This window comes from Colossoma macropomum, unplaced genomic scaffold (assembly GCF_904425465.1).
Source record: "Colossoma macropomum unplaced genomic scaffold, Colossoma_macropomum, whole genome shotgun sequence".
In the NCBI taxonomy this organism is placed as follows: domain Eukaryota; kingdom Metazoa; phylum Chordata; class Actinopteri; order Characiformes; family Serrasalmidae; genus Colossoma; species Colossoma macropomum.
The window spans coordinates 8,239,247-8,258,106 of NW_023494806.1; the positions used below are offsets into that span (position 1 = coordinate 8,239,247).

General features: G+C 38.9%; 1 protein-coding gene across 2 annotated transcripts in view; it reads right to left on the reverse strand.

Annotated features, from left to right (window-relative positions):
* ksr2 (kinase suppressor of ras 2) overlaps positions 1-18,860 on the reverse strand; it is a 164,920-nt gene that overhangs the window by 105,817 nt on the left and 40,243 nt on the right. For both annotated transcript variants that reach the window (XM_036598989.1, XM_036598988.1), the window contains exons 4-5: positions 9,216-9,251; positions 7,395-7,929 (exon numbers count right to left, since the gene is read on the reverse strand). In XM_036598989.1, the coding sequence (XP_036454882.1) occupies positions 7,395-7,929; positions 9,216-9,251 (571 nt within the window). The remainder of the gene's footprint in view (positions 1-7,394; positions 7,930-9,215; positions 9,252-18,860) is intronic.

Sequence of the window (18,860 nt, forward strand, 5' to 3'; positions counted from 1 at the left end):
AGATGCTGCACGGCTTCACGAGTTATATTAATATCAGCCCACTCCACTTCAGAAAGTTTAAGAGGAGCAAGAGCATCAAGTTTATTCTTGATGAGAGAGAGAGAGGGAGAGAGAGAGAGCGAGAGAGAGGCCTATTTGAGGCCTACTGCTGCAGAGTCCCAGATGACAAAAAAAATTGGTGTTAGCACCCTTTCAGAATTAAAAAGATATGTTAAAGCTGCACTGTATAAGATTTTTCATTAAAATTTAAAAAAAGTAGCATTACTGAGTCAGAATTTGAAAAACACAGTAAAATATGGAGTGTATGCGCTGCTGTGAGTCTCCCTGTGAAGCCTGAAATACTCATTTAAAAGTCAGAGTCGGATTTTGCAGGTCTTTTTCTAACCATGTCATATGTCTTTATGTATTAATGTAACATGTACAGCCTCAGAAAGAAGTTCCGGCTCAATATTTAGGTCTCAAATACAAAATTAAATGCAAGTATAGCTGGCATTACAAAATGTTCTCTTCATGGTGCATGCAATTACACATTTTCACCAGAGAGGTCTCCAAATCCCCAAATCCTACATAGTGCAGCTTTATGTCAGACTAGAAGTGGGTAATGTGATGATGTTCTATCATTATTGTGAAATGTTTTGTTATCGTGATAAACAAGATGATTTTCTGAGCATACTGTGAATGTCGTGCATTCTTAAAAAACAAGGATCAACTGTTCAAATTCATTAAAAAGAAAACATAATGAGGCCTGTTTAATTTGATTTAGTGCAGCACGCTAAAATAAAAATCATTGTACTGTGAGTTTGTAAAGGCTGTTTTCAAATGTGATACTACTGCATTGCGTCTGTGTGTGAAAGTATCGTGATGTGAAACGTGTATAGTGAAAATGTCTTGAAGTATCGGAATATGATATTTTTGTCATATCACCCACCTCTAGTCAGATTCTTACTTTCCTACTTAGACCCAGTAAGGGGTCTAAGAACAATCTAACAAAATGTACCATGATCTCTGTGTGCCTCTGGAGCTTTCTGGATGACCAGTATGTTAGGGCTAATACAAAACACATTTCCATTTTTGATTCTTTAAGATCACTACAAATTTTGGTTTCTCTGATTAGACTTAAATGGACAATTTGATCTTTTGTTCTCCTGTGGGCCTTCATGCTTTCTAGTGATAAACAGGTGATAAATAGGTGGTTCTAGTGATAAATAGGTCATACTAGGTGGGTCTAGAGATAAATAGGTGGCCCTTTATGTGGAAAAGGTTGAGAAGCCCTGGTGTAAAAGATGCTCCCTTTCGTCTACTGTTGTCATAACAAAACTTCTGAAATAATAACTCTTTTGTGGGGCAAAAAAAACATTCACTTTAATGTTCTGTAGGTTAAAGTAACAAGATTTTTTTCAGGTTATATTGAGGCATTTCTATCTGTCCATTCATTATGTTCATGTACAGTTTCTGTAAAAATGTTTGGTTGCCCCGGTCAAATGACGTTGATTTTCTAAGTGAAAATAAGTAAACACATTCTCTACACAGAACACATGTAAAAGTTATGACACATTTCATATTTTATGTTTTATTTATTTCTAATAGGTTAAACTCAGAAAATAAATAGAAACTGAGCTTTAGTTTCTGCAGAAAAATGCAATTTTTCACAAGTTTCTTCCATATTAAGGGATGTGTTAACCTATTTTTATTTAGAAAACAAAGCATGTAATTTGCCCAGGGGTGTTTAAACCTTTGCCTTTTGCACCATTTGAACCAAACTGCAGCAAAAAAAACAAGAATAATACTAATTAAGTATTCAGAACATATTTATGGTGACTATGTTATGATCTATTTATAGAGCATTTTCCATTGGGAAGTGTCTGTCCCAAATTCTAACCTCTACATTTCAACTTATGAAAAAGTGTACAATTTTTTAGTATATTTATTATTTTTTATTAAAATATCCTTTTGATTTCTTTTGAAGAGAAGCTGAAAGATTTGGATTTCTCATAACCCTCCCACACTGCCACATGGTGAGCACTTAGATCCACGTCTAAATGTAAATGTGTCCCAAAGTCAGAAAATCAGTGTGTAACATTAAGAATGGTCACAACCAAAACAGATGTTTCCTGTAATTAATTAAACATATTTGTGTTTTAATGAAAATATTATGCTTTTATGTGTACAGCTGTTCAAAGCTGTGTTTGCTAGTCAGGTATGACTAAAAATAAAATGAGCTAAAATTGTCACTACTGAAACAGTCATTACTGAAACATTGGGTAAAGTTTCAGTAGTATTATGATTGTTTTGGTCAAGACAGAATGGAAGGTTCAATCATTTGCTGTAAAAGAGTAAACATAATTCAGCTATAGGTTCACTTAAAGCAAAACGTCCCAGTCAGTTTAACCTCCATCTCACCCAGTTTGTACTAAAGTCCCTGTAGTTACTGAATAATAAGCCTTAGTATGTAATAAGCCTGGGATTTTAAGGGGTTAAAGTCTGAAATGTGCTGTCAACTCTTTGAAGAATTCAGTAGATCCATGATCCATGTGTTTCTTTTAGTGCCTTTAGTGTCATTATTTCATTTCAATTTTGCTTGCAATAGGAAAATGGAAAAATGTTGATCTTGCATGATGCAAAATGACACAACACTCAGTAAAGCATTAGTCATAAAAAGAATAATGTATCTAATCAACCTGAAGTTGATTAAGTCATGATCGGTATAAGACGCTTTGCTTTGGCGTCAAATGAAAACATATCTGTGAACATATGCACTCGAGCGCACAGCATACACAAACACACACGTACTGACTCCTACAGAGTTGCTGATTCAGTCGAGATGAAAATGAAAAAGCTCTATTATCTCCTACTGTTCCTCTTCCGACACCACAAACCTCTCAGAGACAATACAATACCTGTCAAGCATTCCATAATTCAAAAGCCCTGTCAAAAAAAAAAAAACATTCCTGCGCAAACACCTATAAACCCGCAGTGTTTGAAAAGAGGGATCCAACAACGAGCGAGAATATCTCAGCACAACAACATGACACCATGAAGGAGGAATGGAGGAAAAAATGTCATTCGTTTTGGGGAGAAATGAGAAAACGTATAAAGGGAATCTATCTCCGAGCGCTCTCTCTGTCTCAATTCTCCACATTCTTCGACTGCATGAGGAGAGACTCGAGCCACACTTATGAATATCAAAAGAAGTTCGGCGTCCGTGGTCATCTGGGGCACCTCATTAGACGGACTGCGTGTGTCTCCAATGTTAATGCCTGTTTACTGTGCGCTGTGCAGAGGCCAGTAATTAAGTGGCAGAGGTATGAGGTGCTGAAGGCACTTCCATTGTTCTATTCTGATGAACTACCCGAAGCAGCATACTGATTCGGATCACCACGGAAACAACGCATTCCACATGCCTTCATGTTCCAGCCAGGCGGAATGTATGGAACTCAAATATGACTTCAATAAAGCAATAAAAAAGTGGTCCGACAATGTCGCTCCCCCCGCAGCAATGGATGATAAATGTATTTACAAACTTTGAAAGTAGATTCTCTCGTACTGATAAGATTCATGTTTAAATTGAGTTTCAAAGACTTTAACCCCTTACATTCCCACATTTATTGCAGCCTAAGGTGTAATCTTCAGTAATTACATGGAAAACTATGCAAACCGGCTGAGTTCTTCTTAAGTTAGAGGAGTTAGGAACCAATTTGCTGCTCTTGGGCATTAGGGGTTAAACTAGTAACCTTCATATGTAAAATTTCAGTGGAGTGGTCCTTTGTAGATGATAAACTCCTCTCTTAACAGATTATCAGTAACACATCAACAACATATCAGTGAAGTATCAGTAGTGAAGCATTGAAGTAAATATCTTATAGACGTTCTGTTGATACATTACTTACATTAAGTAGTGTTGTTAATATGTTACTTCCATTACGCAAAACCTAACCTTACCCAACCTTACCCAAAACCTAACCCTAACCCTGGGCCTAATCCTAACCCTAACCTTAACCTCAACCCAAAACCTAATCCTAAACCTAACCCTGGCCCTAATCCTAACTCTCAGTGTTTTTGACATTACTGAGAGTCTGTTGAGTGTTTAAAAAGAATCACTCAAAATAAAGTGTCACCAAAATTTTAAACTTGGCTAATTTGGTCTCTAGAACAAAGATTTTCTTCCAAACAATAAAAAGGCTAAAAAGTCAGTTTCTCATACTCACCTTTGATGGACCTACCGATTGTTTGGACAATGACTTGACATGCATTTTTTTGTTCAATTAATAAACAAATATGTCATATAAAACACATTATTCTACACTATGTCAGGAGTTGCGACCGTCCAACCATATATGCAGGTTAAGTGAACTACTAAAAAAGGTAGTTTGGTTCTATCAAATTCCACATAAAACAGTTTGATTTTACGTTTGACAACTTTTATAACCATAACATGTAAAATATAGCAGCTTTAAAAGTGTTTTAAAAACTTTTGTTCGTAAAGTCAAATTTTCCTTCAGCACAATTCACAACAAAGACTTTTATTCTGACGTGCTTTTAAGAAAGAGTGGGCAGGGTTTCTGAATCATGAAGAAGAACCTGAGCTGCGAAGCCAAGGTCAGTAGCCCTTCCACAAGTATTAAACAAAGACGTTGCTGAGTCATCGTAAAGTTTTATCAAGTCCTGTGGTTTTTTCACAGGACAGCCATGAAAATGTGTTGGTATTATAATAATGTTTATATATTTGGGAAAAGAAAAAGTAGAACAAGGACAAAAGTTTATATGGGTTTCCAAATATAAAGATTAGTTTATACACGTTTTCATTAGTTGTAAATAACTTTGAAATAGAATATCTTTTAAAAATGCGTGTTGCACACACTGTACCAGAAGTACAGTAGATGGTTGTGCAATTCATTCCTATGGGAAAAAATTCTGAATTTAACGAAGACTGTACAAAAACATGCATCCAATTAAAAAGCTGTATAAAAGCCCAAATTACACAATCAGACTGGACAATCTGGAGTTGGAACGGTGACGATATCTTGAAAACTGTGGGACGAGGTATGCGGCAAAAATAAAAAAATAAGAAAAATAAAAGTGAAAAATAATGTAAAATAAAGAACAATATAGTAGCAACCATAATTAAATTAAATTAAATTACATTTTCCAACTGTTTCCATGGAGACAGCTGATATTAAAATGCTGTTAAATTGCTGTTAAAAGTTTACAATCTGACAAAACCAAGTTTAAAAAACAGAATCTCCAAAATAACACTGTCCTACAAGAACAATAACTGTGTTCCACTGTCTGTCTCCCAGAGCTGGTACTGAGTTGCAGTGATTTCATGTGGAAGGACCACAAGTAGAACACAGCTAATATATTCTACTCCTCCGCAAACACAACTAAGATCCAGGCTAGCATGACCGTGATGTGACATCTGTTTGAAGCTACACATGACACATGCAGCAGCATCTGCTTACCAGAAGCCTATAGGTAAACCAGAAAAGTCTCAAACGAGCCCTGCAAGTCCCCAATCGAGTCTAGCAGAGTCGCATGGAGGAGCTCCATCCTGATTGGATTTGCACATCTCCAGGCTTGTTTCGGAGCAGAGCCAGTGATTAGAGGGCCTGGAGAAGCTCTGCTCTGGATCAGAGTGATGAGACCGGTAATCAATGCTCTAATGCCATTTGATCCACTTCACTGCTTAAAGACTCCACTAAAACCTCAGCACTCAAACACACTCACTTACTGTATGAGGGGGCATCCGCAAGAAAACGCAGTCTTTAACATACACACACACACACACCAATGAGCCGTACACACCATGTATGTACACAAACACACAACAGGCCTTACCGCACATGCCAAAGTTTCTAACATATCTGACCACCAAGATCAATCACTAGAACCAGTGTCAGAAACCCCAGTAACACCAAATCACCACTTTACTTTCTACTGGGGGGATTTTGTTATTGAGATATATACCTTATGATTTTTATATCAACTAATAAATCTGTGAATTTTTAATGCATTTCCTGCAGATTTTTCTGTTGAAGTCAAAATCTAAAGCTTGACTTTTTTTTTTTTTACATCACTGAAAGAACAAAAATGCTTAAATTCTGCATCTCAACAGAAACAGTACTTTTGATTGATTGTTATAAATAAATTGTAATAAATCAGTTTAATTGCAACTTAAACCTCAGTCCTTAAACCTATTTATTTGTCTTCCATAGAAAAGGAAACAGTATTGGGTGTCCAAGTACAAAGATCTGTTTATACACGTTTCCATTAGTTGTAAATAACTTTGAAATATAATATCTTTTAATAATGTGTGATTGCACCATATGTCATTTTCTGGATGGTGTAATTGATTATTCTATTTAAAATTCATTTAGAAGCTATGAAAGAAATATCAATACAGTGAATAGATCCAGCTACAAAAACACACAGCAATGGAAACAGTATTAAACAAAATAGTTATGAAAACACTCCATGACATTGTTTTACAACAGCCCAAAGGAAGCTTTTTTTTAGATTTACTATAAGCTAACCAGTACCAACATTATACATAAAAGATGTAGATATAGAAATAAATGGCTATCACCACCACTGTATCCAAATACCACCGGGCTTCAGCTGCAAACTAGAGGTCTGCGCTGGACTGCATTTTTCAGTCCCATTCTCACAAGATGTCATCCTGCTCTTGCAAAAAAAATCAGAATCATTTGTCTCGCTCCTGTCCACAACTTAAACGTTTCGGCCCACTCCTGCCTGCATGGTTCTGTCAAAGCGAACTGGCGTACAATTCTCACATAGTTTATTCACAAATACGTTAACCTCTGCTGAAATAACACGGCAGCCATGGTCATCAGGCTCACTGTGAAGTAACTTCACCAAACACCATTTATTCCCAGTAAACCCAAAGCAAAGAATTTGCGTGTTGTTGACGTGATTGGTTGCTTTGCAACTCTTTAGAATAACTTCATTCATTTTAACTGTTTTGCTGTTATCATTTTATATACGTGTGATTTAGTGGTAGTTCAACCTTATTTATGCTATTTATTGATTTGCGGGATTTCTCTTCATGCATGCTTCAGCCTGCTCCTGTCTACAGTGGGCTAGTTCCCCATCCGCTACGCTGAAACTTAGCCCCGTGCCGCAATGTATTGTGGCAGGTCCCAATAACCAACCTAGAGGTAATAGGCCTGACAATATCAAAAAAAAATCTGAGGACCAATATTCATAGAACCTGTATTAGCCTTGTAGCTCCAGTGTAAAACTAAAGAAGCATATTTCAGATACGAAACATGTTTTGGATGGTAAACTGTTGAGGGGAACGTTGCATGAATTAGATTTTTCACCAAACTATCACTTTAAGACAGGGACATAAAAGTACACAACGCTAAGGCACTAACCTGGGCGTCTGGGCATCGTCCACCCGGTTACCCAGCTGAAACTCGTGCGACTTGCTGCGGTGGAGGGCGGTGAAGCCAGGCAGCAGGTGAATGAGTTTGCGGCTGGAGGGCGGCGGGGTGCCGGGAGCTTTCAGCCTGTTCCTGCGTCGGATCGGCGGCGTGCCCGGAGGGGTCATTGTGTTCACCACCAGGGGAGTCCGTGGAGGCATGTGGGCAAAATGCCTCTGCCTGGGGGACGGGGGGAGGGAGCGGTGGCCTGTGTCCAGGCCGGAGGGCAGCAGGCCCGGGTAGGAGTCCACTGTAAGCCGGTCAGCCTGGTGGTGCGGGTGGAGGGAGTAGAAGGGCGGGGCCAGGGCCTGCGGGCTGTGGCACAGATGCTGGCTATAGCGGGACGACTGCAGTTTAGGGCTTTGAGTGAGCTGCAGACGAACCCACTGGCCAGGCTCCGGGGTGCCCACAGGCGTGTTCTCTTTACCAGACTCAGACATAGGCCACTGGATGGACCAGTCCTGTTTGGGCTGGTTACTGCTGGTTCCTGCATAAATCAGGGAAATCAGGGGATATCAGAACATTTTATAGTGATTAACATTGTAAATAAATAGAATATGTCTCTTATAATAGGGAAAAGGAAGGAACAAACAAGCAGTGGATTGTGAGAAGAGAAGAGAAGAGAAGAGAAGAGAAGAGAAGAGAAGAGAATAAGAGTGATGTAAAGAAGAGAGGAAAAGAAAAGATCAGAAAAGAAAAGAAGAAAAATTAAAGAAAAGAACAAAAAAGAAAAAAAAATGAAAAATACAAGAGAAGAGAAAAATAAAAAGTAGAAAGAAGAAACGAAATGTAGAAAACAGTATAAAAGAAGTGAACAGCAATAAATAGACAAGTAGAGAAGAGAAGGGAAGCAAAAAAGTAGTAAAGAGTAGAGAAGAAAATAAGAATAGTGTAGAGAAGAGAGGAAATGAAAAGATGAGAAAATAAAAAAGTAAGGAAGAAAAGAAAAAAGAACAAAAAAATGAAATGAGAATAAAAGAAAATAGAAAAGTAGAGAAGAGAAGAGAAGAGAAGAGAAGAGAAGAGAAAATTATTAAAGAGAAGAAAATAAGAGTAAGGTAGAGAAACGAAGAAAAGAAGAGACGAGAAAAAAAGAAAACAGAAGAAAAAGTACAGAAAACAACAAAAAAAGAAAAGAAACTTAGGATAAAAGAAAAGAGAAGAGAAGAGAAAAATGAAAAAAGTAGAAAAAAGACACTAAACGTAGAAAACAGTATAAAAGAAGTGAATAGAAGGGAAAATGAGAGAATAAAACAGAAGAGAAAAGAACAGAAGAAAACAGAAAAAAAGTAGAGAAGATAGAAAAAAGATGAAAAGAAAAAAGAGAAAAGAAAACAGAAAAGAGAGGGGAAATGCAGAGTAGAAAATAAAAGAAAAAATACGTAGAGAAGTAAAAAATAGAAGAGAAAAACAGAAATATTAGAATAAAAGGAAATAAGAGAATTAAAGAAACACAGAAAAAGAAGATAAAAAGAAAACAGAAAAGAAGAGAGAAGAGAAGCAAAGGACGGTGAAGGAGTGTGAGTCTGATACCATGAGTCACATGGAGGGTCAACAGTGAGGAGAAGTCAGACAGCATCTATCACAACAAAACAGAGACAGAAGTGAAAAAAGGAAGGAAATGTGTTCTCATTCGGCCAAACTGCTCCACACTGTGTCTGAACATGATGGTAATGGTGACAGTGTGACAGGAGACTTTTATTATGCAATGAGGATGACGAAGATGCAGACAGACTCTCAGAGAGGAAGAGTTAAAATGTGACAGTGCTTCACCTCCATTACTGTGCAATTTGTCGTCCTCAAGTTGTTCTTGAAAAGAAAATAACAAATGTATATTCATTAGTTAGAGAAGAGGCATTTTCACAGACAACTGTATGACCTTTAGAACAGAAAGGAGGTCAGACTAGCTTTAAAACAGCATTACTAATATCCAGTCAGTCTTCAAACGTGTCAGCAGAGAATTATAATCATTACCATATTTTACATAACTACTATTCTAGTTCAGACTTAAATTATTAATGAAATCTATGAGTGTAATAACACTACTTATTGTCTTAATCTTATTGTATTGTCTATTCCAAAGACATTACAACAAGGTTAATGGGTACAACAGTCAGTGGTGGACAAAGTCTACAAATCCAGTACTTGAAAGCAGAGATACTCTTGGTAAACATAGAAGTCCTGTTTTTTCTTGAGTTCATCCCCTAAAGCAGCATTTTGCTCATGGGCTCCCCTTACAGTTGCAGAGCATATTTCACTTTTGCACCACTGCTGTAAATACAAATTGCGCTGTGAGCCCCCCATCATGTACACTTCCCTTCACGTGCACACCTGTCATGCAGGCATATGGATGCTATAGATTACACTTGCATTTCAGTTGTTTCTGTTTGTAAAGAACCAAAACTGCGAGTGTAATCTGTAGCGTCTATATGCATGCATGGCGCCCGTACATGCGAAGGGGAGTCGGATTCTGCCAGCAAGGCAGAATTCCGCGCAAAACTGGCAAGAGAAGAGAAAAAAATCCATGCTGACTTACAAGGTAGAATAATGTTGCAGGATTTTATTACAGGAGGTTGCAAACTTTCAAGGCTTATTTAGCGTGACATTGACAAAGACTGACCAAACTTTTTGGCGTGAGATGAATTTATTTCCTTGCATGCTGGCCTGAAATGGAACTGGGGATTCTGGCTTCTGGAAAAACTACAAAAACTATAAAACTCTGTGAGGCAGGGATGACACAGATAAGGTTACAGCCTAGGTCACTTTTTGTTGTTTTTCCATTAGCTGTGAGACTGTTTTGTATCCTTTCATCTCTTTTCTCGCCATGAGTAAAAGTCTCTCTTTCTCTCTTCCTCGCTTCCTCTGACAATGTCTTAGGACTCTTTGCAGTCTCTGTCATGATGTCCATGCTGGGAATACTGAGCTAGCTACTTATAGCAAGCTGAAGAGCCATACTTGTTGGTGTGTAACGTGGCGCCATAAAGCATTATGCAGTTCTTGTGAGAGGGTTCATGCCCGCTCCTCCAAAGTTACATAACGCTATAGCAGGCGTTCCGGCCCAGAGTGGCAACGACAGAGACGCCATTCAGTCAGTTTACCATTAAAATAAATTTGAAGCTGTTATTTTAAGGTTAATTTGCTACATAATGTTGTTTTAATGGCCAGCAGGCCCAACATTTTATCACACAATTCTATAAAATAAGAATAGCTCCACCAGTTTGCACTGGTGTCCCTGTAGTTACCAAATAGTAAGCCTTAGTAAGTAATAAGCCTGGGATTTAAGGGGTTAATGTACAAAGTACTTGCTTTTGAAGGTACTTAAGGATCAGTTACTGGGTTTCAGGTTGGGCAAATGGGCAAATTTTCACTCCCCATGCAAACTCCTGGGATATCCGATGCCTGATTAAAAAATTCCCCACATAAAAGTGCTACGATGAGACCATCAGTATTTAAATGTGGAGTTCCAGTAAAGGTGCACTGTGATTGGTAAAATTTACTTGTGAAAGTGTCTCATATTCTTTCAAATATTCTATAAAGTTCATTTTTCCCACTTCAGAGTGATGACACAAGTAGCATAAAGTAAAAAAAGTGGATATTTTATTTTGAATGTATGTGATTCTCTGTAGTGGAGTGAAAGTGCGTCTCAAAAATAGAAATACACATATTTTCAAGTTTGATATGATTTTTGATTCTAATATCAAGATTAAAACAAAACCTTGCTTCTACATCTTTGTCTTTTTTTTACAGGAGCTGTCTTTTATGATTTGCTAAATTTTATGATTAATGGGGATATTACTTTGAAAAAATCCATCCAATCCATTTAAAGTAAAAAAAGTTTCCTTCTCTGGAAAAGTTACCATTTTGGCGATATGAGGTTTTGTCACGGCAGCGATGATAAATTAATTTGGCTAGAATGAATAAAAGTTCTCAAATAGAAGTTGTTTGAGGGTGGGTGTGTCCATAACATATTCCCGCCCCCTTCCTGCTCACTTTATTCTGAAAGGATGCTCTCAGATGCCTAATGAGCTAACCCAAACTGTTACATCACTGGAAGCTTATGAAGACTTCTTGTCTTCTACATGAGATCTTTCCTCCTCAGTGGACAACGTGCCAACATGTTACTGTCATTGAAATATTCGTAGTTTCTGCATCTGGCTAACATATAAATGAAGAGTAACTAGAAAGTGAAATTTTGTGAACAAACTTTAAGTTGGCTTGAAAAAGCCAGCCAATTACTTTCAGACATTAAAATGGGCTGTTGATGGTTCCTAAAGTGTTGCTTAGATGCCGCTAGGCGGTTGCTAAGGTATCCCAGGCGGATGGTAATGTGTTGCTAGGTGCTACCTTAAACTGCCACCTTAAATACACTGCCACCTTAAATTCAGTGCCACCTTAAATCTACTGCCACCTTAAATGTATTGCCACCTTAAATTTACTAATATCTTAAATTCACTGCCACCTTAAATTCAGTGTTGCCTTAAATGCAGTGCCACCTTAAATCCACTGTTTGCGCTGTTATTGCTGTGCATTAGGCTGTAAGCGTGTGAGTCTGTGTGTACTGTGTATGAGTGTCTGTGTGAGAGATGTCCACTGTGACATCACTTGTGGCAGTTAGACTTGAATATCCTGAACATTCTGCCATTCATTTCCTATGGGAAAAAATTTTATGAGCGCTTCGGAAAGTACAAGCAACCTTGTCGAGTATAGGTCCTACAATCCTGCAAAGTTCGTGGTTCAAGCTCTAAAACTGCAGGATGAGAAACATTTTAGTTTTTGAGCAGAGAATAATAAGAAGAAGATTCCGAAGAACAGTCAGTTGGCTTTTCCAAGCTAACTTAACTAGCAACAAAGCAGTGCCAGAGCACCAGCCATGCTATCTCTGCTTTCTCAGCCACGCCCTTAATGATGTGCTTATGTTCAGGCACTCATGTTTGTTTAAGTCCCAACTCGTAAAACTGTCACACAGTATAGTTTCTCTGTCCTTCCAGACGCGTAAGAAACACCTGAACAGTGAGTTCAGTGTTCGATTGCTGGCACCTCAAGCAGTTAACAGAGTACTCGAGTACCTGTGCATGTCCCTAATCTACAGCAATGTCCTTGAAAGATGGTAAATGAGAGATGCTCAGAAAAGGCCAAAGGGGGGGATTCAGTTTTGAACTTCTACATACTGATTTTTCGAAAGTGCTGCAACAAACAATAGTTGATAGCTTTCAGCACACAAACCTTCCCCAGTCTCTTCTTTTCTCTATTCAGTAACATGATAAGCCACCGTGCTAATGTGGCTGCACAGCCTGCTGGATTACACTACAGCATCCCTCCTCCCTCCGAACACCCTCTGCTCCGTTAGTGAACTTTTTCTATTAGTGAGCCACCTTTTGTTCTGGATGATAAGCTCCCTCATTCTCTCTCTCTCTCGCGCTCTCTCTCACACATGCTCTCTCTCTCCAAAGAGCTTTCTGCATCCGTATTAAACCCCAAATAAAGGGAGAAAGTGGCGGAGGGGAGGCAGCCGGCTGACGCATCAAAAGCTCGGAGGTTGTGTGGCGTTTCATTGTGTTTAAGCACTAAGTGCTTTATTTCCCGAAGCCTTGATGAAAACTAACAGCAACGAGGCAGAACCGAACTTCACAGACCCGCTCTCTCCTACACATTCCAATTCAAGCTCATCTGCGATAGATGGCGCTTTTTACTGACTAATTATGTAACAAAAGAGTGACATTATTTTACCACAGCATCTCCACGTCTGATCTCCAGGGGTGTAAGAATGCATTGTGACATCAAAACACAAAGATGCAACAATGCAGCGATGCACTGTGGAGGACAGGCGTTCTGTAATTATGCTAAGACAACTGCATTGTTCGAACTCCAAAGTTTGCAAACAACCAGCACCAATCAATGACTCACTCCAGCACGATAATGACACACGCCGCTCTTCTCATCTCCCTGCTCTCGCAAACTTATGAGCACTGAAAAAGGCAATAAGTTCAGAAACAGATACAGGGATCCAGAGTTATATTCCCCCATGAGAACTTTTTAATGATTTTAACATGAAAATGAAGCATTCTGAGAATACGCTTTTAAGTACATGAACATTAATATCAGCTCACTTTACCATTAAGCTGATTTGGCAAGTTAAGGTTAGGAAAAGATAGAGTGAAAGCAAGTTAACCCCTTAAAAGGCCAGGGCCGGCAAGCAGGCCCACAGTTTTATTACACCTTCTATAACCTAATAGTAGCTCTGCCACTTTGTTTTGAAGCCCCTGTAGTTACTGAATAATAAGTCCTAGTATGTAATAAGCCTGAGATTTTAAGGAGTTAAACTGTAATGTAGTCACAAATGAGAACAAATGAGAACTACCAAATCAGTTTGCTGCTGTATCATCTGGTGAATAAATACTGTGACACACTGCTGTGCAGAAAAGGGGGATTCTTCTTCAGAATTCTCTTTGCTGGCAGCAGGACTCCCCCTTCCAAAATGAAAAACTCTTTAAAGTGCACATATTATCGCTGTCAGTCATCTCCAAAATGGTGTATTTATATTTATAATGGTACATTATAGAAGAAGGAAAAACATTCCTTTTTTTTTTTTTCTGTAAACTAGTGTAATTGGTTTTTACCAAGAAATTTCTATTGGTCGACTCATCCTAAAATTTTGACACAATGTTAAGACCATTTGGTGTTTTTAAATAATGTATAAAAAAATAAAAAACAAAAAAGGAGACATTACATACACTATATGGACAAAAGTATTGGGACACCTATACATTACACCTACAAAAGCTTTTACATTCCATTCGAAGTCCATAGGCATTGTATGGAGTTGGTCCCCCCTTTGTAGCTATAACAGCTTCCACTCTTCCGGGAAGCTTTCTACAAGATTTTGAGTGTCTGTGGGAATTTTTGTCCGTTCACCCGGAAGAGTACTCGTAAGGTCAGACACTTATGTTGGACGAGAGGGTCTGGCTCGCAATCTCTGTTCTAGTTCATCCCAAAGGTGTTGGATGGGGTTGCGGTCAGGGCTCAGAAAAGGGTCTTCCCCAAACTGTTCACACAAAGTTAGAAGCATCGAATTGTCCAAAATGTCTTGATCTGCTGAAGCATTAAGATTTCCCTTCACTGGATCTAAGGGGTCTAGACCAACCCCTGAAAAACAACACCGTAGCGTTATCCCTCCTCCACCAACCTTTACAGCTGGCACAGTGCAAGTAATGTTCTCCTGGCATTCACCAAACCCAAACTCGTCCATCAGACTGCCAGATAGAGAAGCATGATTTGTCGTTCCACAGAATACATTTCCACTGCTGAGTCCAGTGGCAGCGTGCGTTAAACCACTCCATCTGACGCTTGGTTATATATATGCATTGGTTTTCATGAACAAATGAATTAGAAACAGGCAGCTTATTTTCCATATATGGACTGTATGGAATGCAGATGTCTGCAACACAAATGCAGCCATTTTATTTACTATCCAAGGCGATCAGTGAACCTACACATTTTTATACGTGAAGACATGTGGACTATTTTACCTCCCAACACGTACCTCTCCACATTAACGCTTTTTAAAATATATATTTGATTTAGGCTAAAATCTTATTTTAATATTAATACTTAATATTAATATAATTATTATTATAATGATTACTATGTTTGTAAATGATCTCTGTTCTGATTGGTTGCTGTATTTTAAAAAACAGCATGGACTAAAAGACTCAAAGGCACCATATAACCTCTGTGTGAGTGTATAGATGTATATATGTGGTGTTTTTGTGACAAAACAAGCTGTTTTTGCAGCACAGTTTCGGCATATGGGCTGTATGGACTGGAGAGATGGAGAGAGGTATGTTTTGAAACTTAACCTCTTTTATTCCAGAAAAGGTTTTACGTGATGTGGACCCTTTAATAGGGAGCTTATCTCCCCTTTGCTGCAGTAACAGCCCCTGAGAAAGCTTTACATTAGATGTTGGAACATTGCTGTGTGGATTTGCATTTTTGCTTCACAAGAGCTTTAGTGAGGTCAAGTACTGATGTTGGATGATTAGTACTGGATCACAGTTCCACTGCTCCACAGACCAATGCTGGGGCGTGATGACCTTCTATTGGCAATCCTAATGTATGGAGGTTATGTAAGCTGTGTGTACAACTGAACACCTGTGTCAGTAGTGGGTGCTTCTTAAGGTAGCTGCATACACTAATTAAAAGGCGTGTCTGGATACTTTTGGACATATATGTACTTTGTGTGGTGTATCTTTTTGCCATAGAGAAGGGAGACAGAGAATTAAGAGGAAGAGATTGAGGGATCCTGAGGCATATCACGCTCGTCATCTCGAAAAAGGCACTCAGAGACGCTGATGTCATTTTTTGACATCTGTCAGCTCCTGGCAGTTCAGCCTTTTTTTGGCCAAAATCACTCAGAGGAGTGAGTCTCCGGTCAGTAAGGCACATGGAGATTAACTGTGCGGAGGTGTTTGGGGGGGTATTTGCTTTGAAATGTATTACGAAAGTTAACATGTGCATTTGTGTCACTAATAATCACTTATTAGTGTGTTATTATTATTTATGTTTTTAAAGTCTTATCTTGTTTCGTGTTCTGGAACAATGGATGTTTTTTTTTGGTGAGAAAGAAAAAAAGAGAAGCAGAATTTCCAAAAGTAAAATTACTATTAAATCTTTTCGTTGCAAACACTAACGAAGAAACTGTGAAGCACAAATGAAATCCCAGCTTTTGTAAGATGAGAAAAAAAAAAAGAAAATAAGCAGAACTTTACGCGTGCAGACATTTACACAAATCTAGAGCGTCTGACAAATGGACCCTAACTGATTCCTGCTGCAAACAAAACTGCTGCAGTATGTAAAAAAAAAGGAGGGGAATAAAGAAAGATATAAGGATGTCATTTACAACTACATACTATTGGCATTCATGGGATAATTTGGTAAAATATCACACACTGACGATTCAAAACACTATGAGCCCTCGTAGATGAATCAAATAATGTTAAATATCTCGTAACAAAGGTGAATGTCAAGGTCTGTGATATATATTAGACTCTAAGGGCAGGCATGAAGTCAAGTCAAGCAGCTTTACAGAAAAACAATCTGTGTCCGAGCACCCATGAGCGTCGCCAATGGCAACAGAGGCAAGGAAAAACTCCCTAAGAGCAAGAGGAAGAAACCTTGAGAGGAACCAAGACTCAAAAGGGGAACCCATCCTCCTCTGGTCGACAACAGATAGCAAATAATAAGCAGCAGAGAATAAGGTTTGACCCTCAGTACAAGATACAGACAAGGGGGAAAGCAGCAGAAGCAATGGCTATGATTAAATAATGCAGCAGTAAGTAAGTGAATTTGACAGCAAATTTCTGCAAAGCTGCAGACAAACTTAATCCTAGTCCACCATCAACAGCACCTACCGTAGGGACACAAGCATTGGAACTGGACCTTGTAGCAATGGAAGAAAGGCGCCTTGTCCAATGATTCCCCTTTTTATTTTACATCACATGGACGATTGGGTACATGTGCGCTGTACACTTGGGGAAGTGATGGCACCAGAATGCACTGTAGGAAGAGGACAAGCCTGTGGAGGGAGTGTGATGCTCTGGGCAATGCTCTGCTGGGAAACCCTGGGTCCAGGCATTCATGTCATCATGTCAGGTTGACACGTCACCTAATAATGAGCCCTGCCTGACTGCACACACTGTTCAGGAATGGTTTGACAAAGAGTGCAAGGTGTTGCCCTGGCTTGCAAATTCCCCACATCTCATTCCAATCAAGCATCTGTGGGATGTGCTGGAACAAGAAGAGGACCTTTTCTCTGCTGTTATCGTTTGCTATCTGGTGTCAACCAGAGGAAGATGGGTTCCCCTTTTGAGTCTTGGTTCCTCTCAAGGTTTCTTCCTCTTGCTTTTAAGGAGTTTTCCTTGCCACGGTCACCTCTGGCTTGCAGATGGGGGCTTGGACCCGGATTTTTTCTGTAAAGCTGCTTTGTGATAATAAGTAAACTTTGACTAGACTTGACTAGAAGTCTGATCTGCGGCGGTGCCATCTCACAACTTACAGGACTTAAAAGATCTACTGCTTGGTGCCAGATAGCACAGGACACCTTCACAGGTCTTGTAGAGTCCATGCTTTGGCAGGTCAGAGCTGTTAGGTCGACCAACAGCACATAAAGTTTTGGCTCATTGGTCTGTTTGCTGCAGAAGTTCGCTTCTGTAGTTTTGCATTTGAGCTATGATGCTAACAAGTACTGAAAGCTTGTAGCTCATTAATTAGCATTCTACAGACTGCATGCTCAAATAATCTCACACTTGCTTCAAACTGTGGCGAGATGTTATGTAATCTCAAATACACTTGCTTCTGTGGTTTCTGACACTGTGACAAACTGTGTAAAAATAGCCAAAAGTACAAACAAAATTCAATATTCGTGAATGTGGCTTCTACTACTGTTTTTAGCTATGAGTCATACTTTTGTCCACTTTGTCAAGGCAGTTGTGCAGGGGTGGAAAATTGTAGGCGTAGTAATTGAACTTGGTTACTGTGCTTAAGTACTATTTTGGAAGATTTGTAAATCTCAAAGGCCACGAGATGTTTCTCTTTGTCTCTCGCAAGCCAGTTGAGTTCCTGTGCATTTCAATTTATTGTTATTATTAAAGCAGTTAGTCAAATTTATGTCAGTCCACAATGGAAATGCCCACAACAATGACTAATTTATGCTAATAAGATCTGAATTAACTGTTTATGTTACAAAAGCTAAAGTATTTGTATATATCCACCGATTTAGCTTAAAGCAGTTTAGCCCCACCCATTTATGCTGTTATAAAGACTGCTTTTGCAGTGAGGCACAAAACAGAGCAGCCAATTAGAACATTAACTTACATTTCATCTTAAAGCCAGAGTAACAAAAACAGCCTTGTCACACATCCCTCCAGCTCTGAGACACACTCTGACTCCATCTCCCAGAATCCTCAAGGAGATCACATGACCCAAGTGACTCCTGAACTTTCCTCACACTCCAATCAGTGCTGTTGTTCACCAGAATACTAACTTGATTCACCTGTCTTGTATGTCATATGACCGTGATAGTTTAGTTTATAAGCCCAGGCTTTAGCATAGTGTAACTGCAAGGTATTGTATCTTTCTAGATCTACTGAGCGTTCTTCTGTGTGTATTATCGGTCCTGTGTATGACCATATTTTGCCTGTTTTTCGACTCTGCCTTTTGCCTGACACTTTTTTGGATTTACTGCCTTCTGTTATGTTTGTCTTTTTGTGTTGGATGTTCTTTTTGGATTTGACCTACACCCGTTTATTGACCACAAACCTGGATTGTGATTCTAACAGTAAAGCCTCTTTTTCTCCTTTTAACCGTGAGCGTCTGAATCCTTCTGGCACGTTTAAAGCCTGTTGAATTCATAGTAATGTAAAA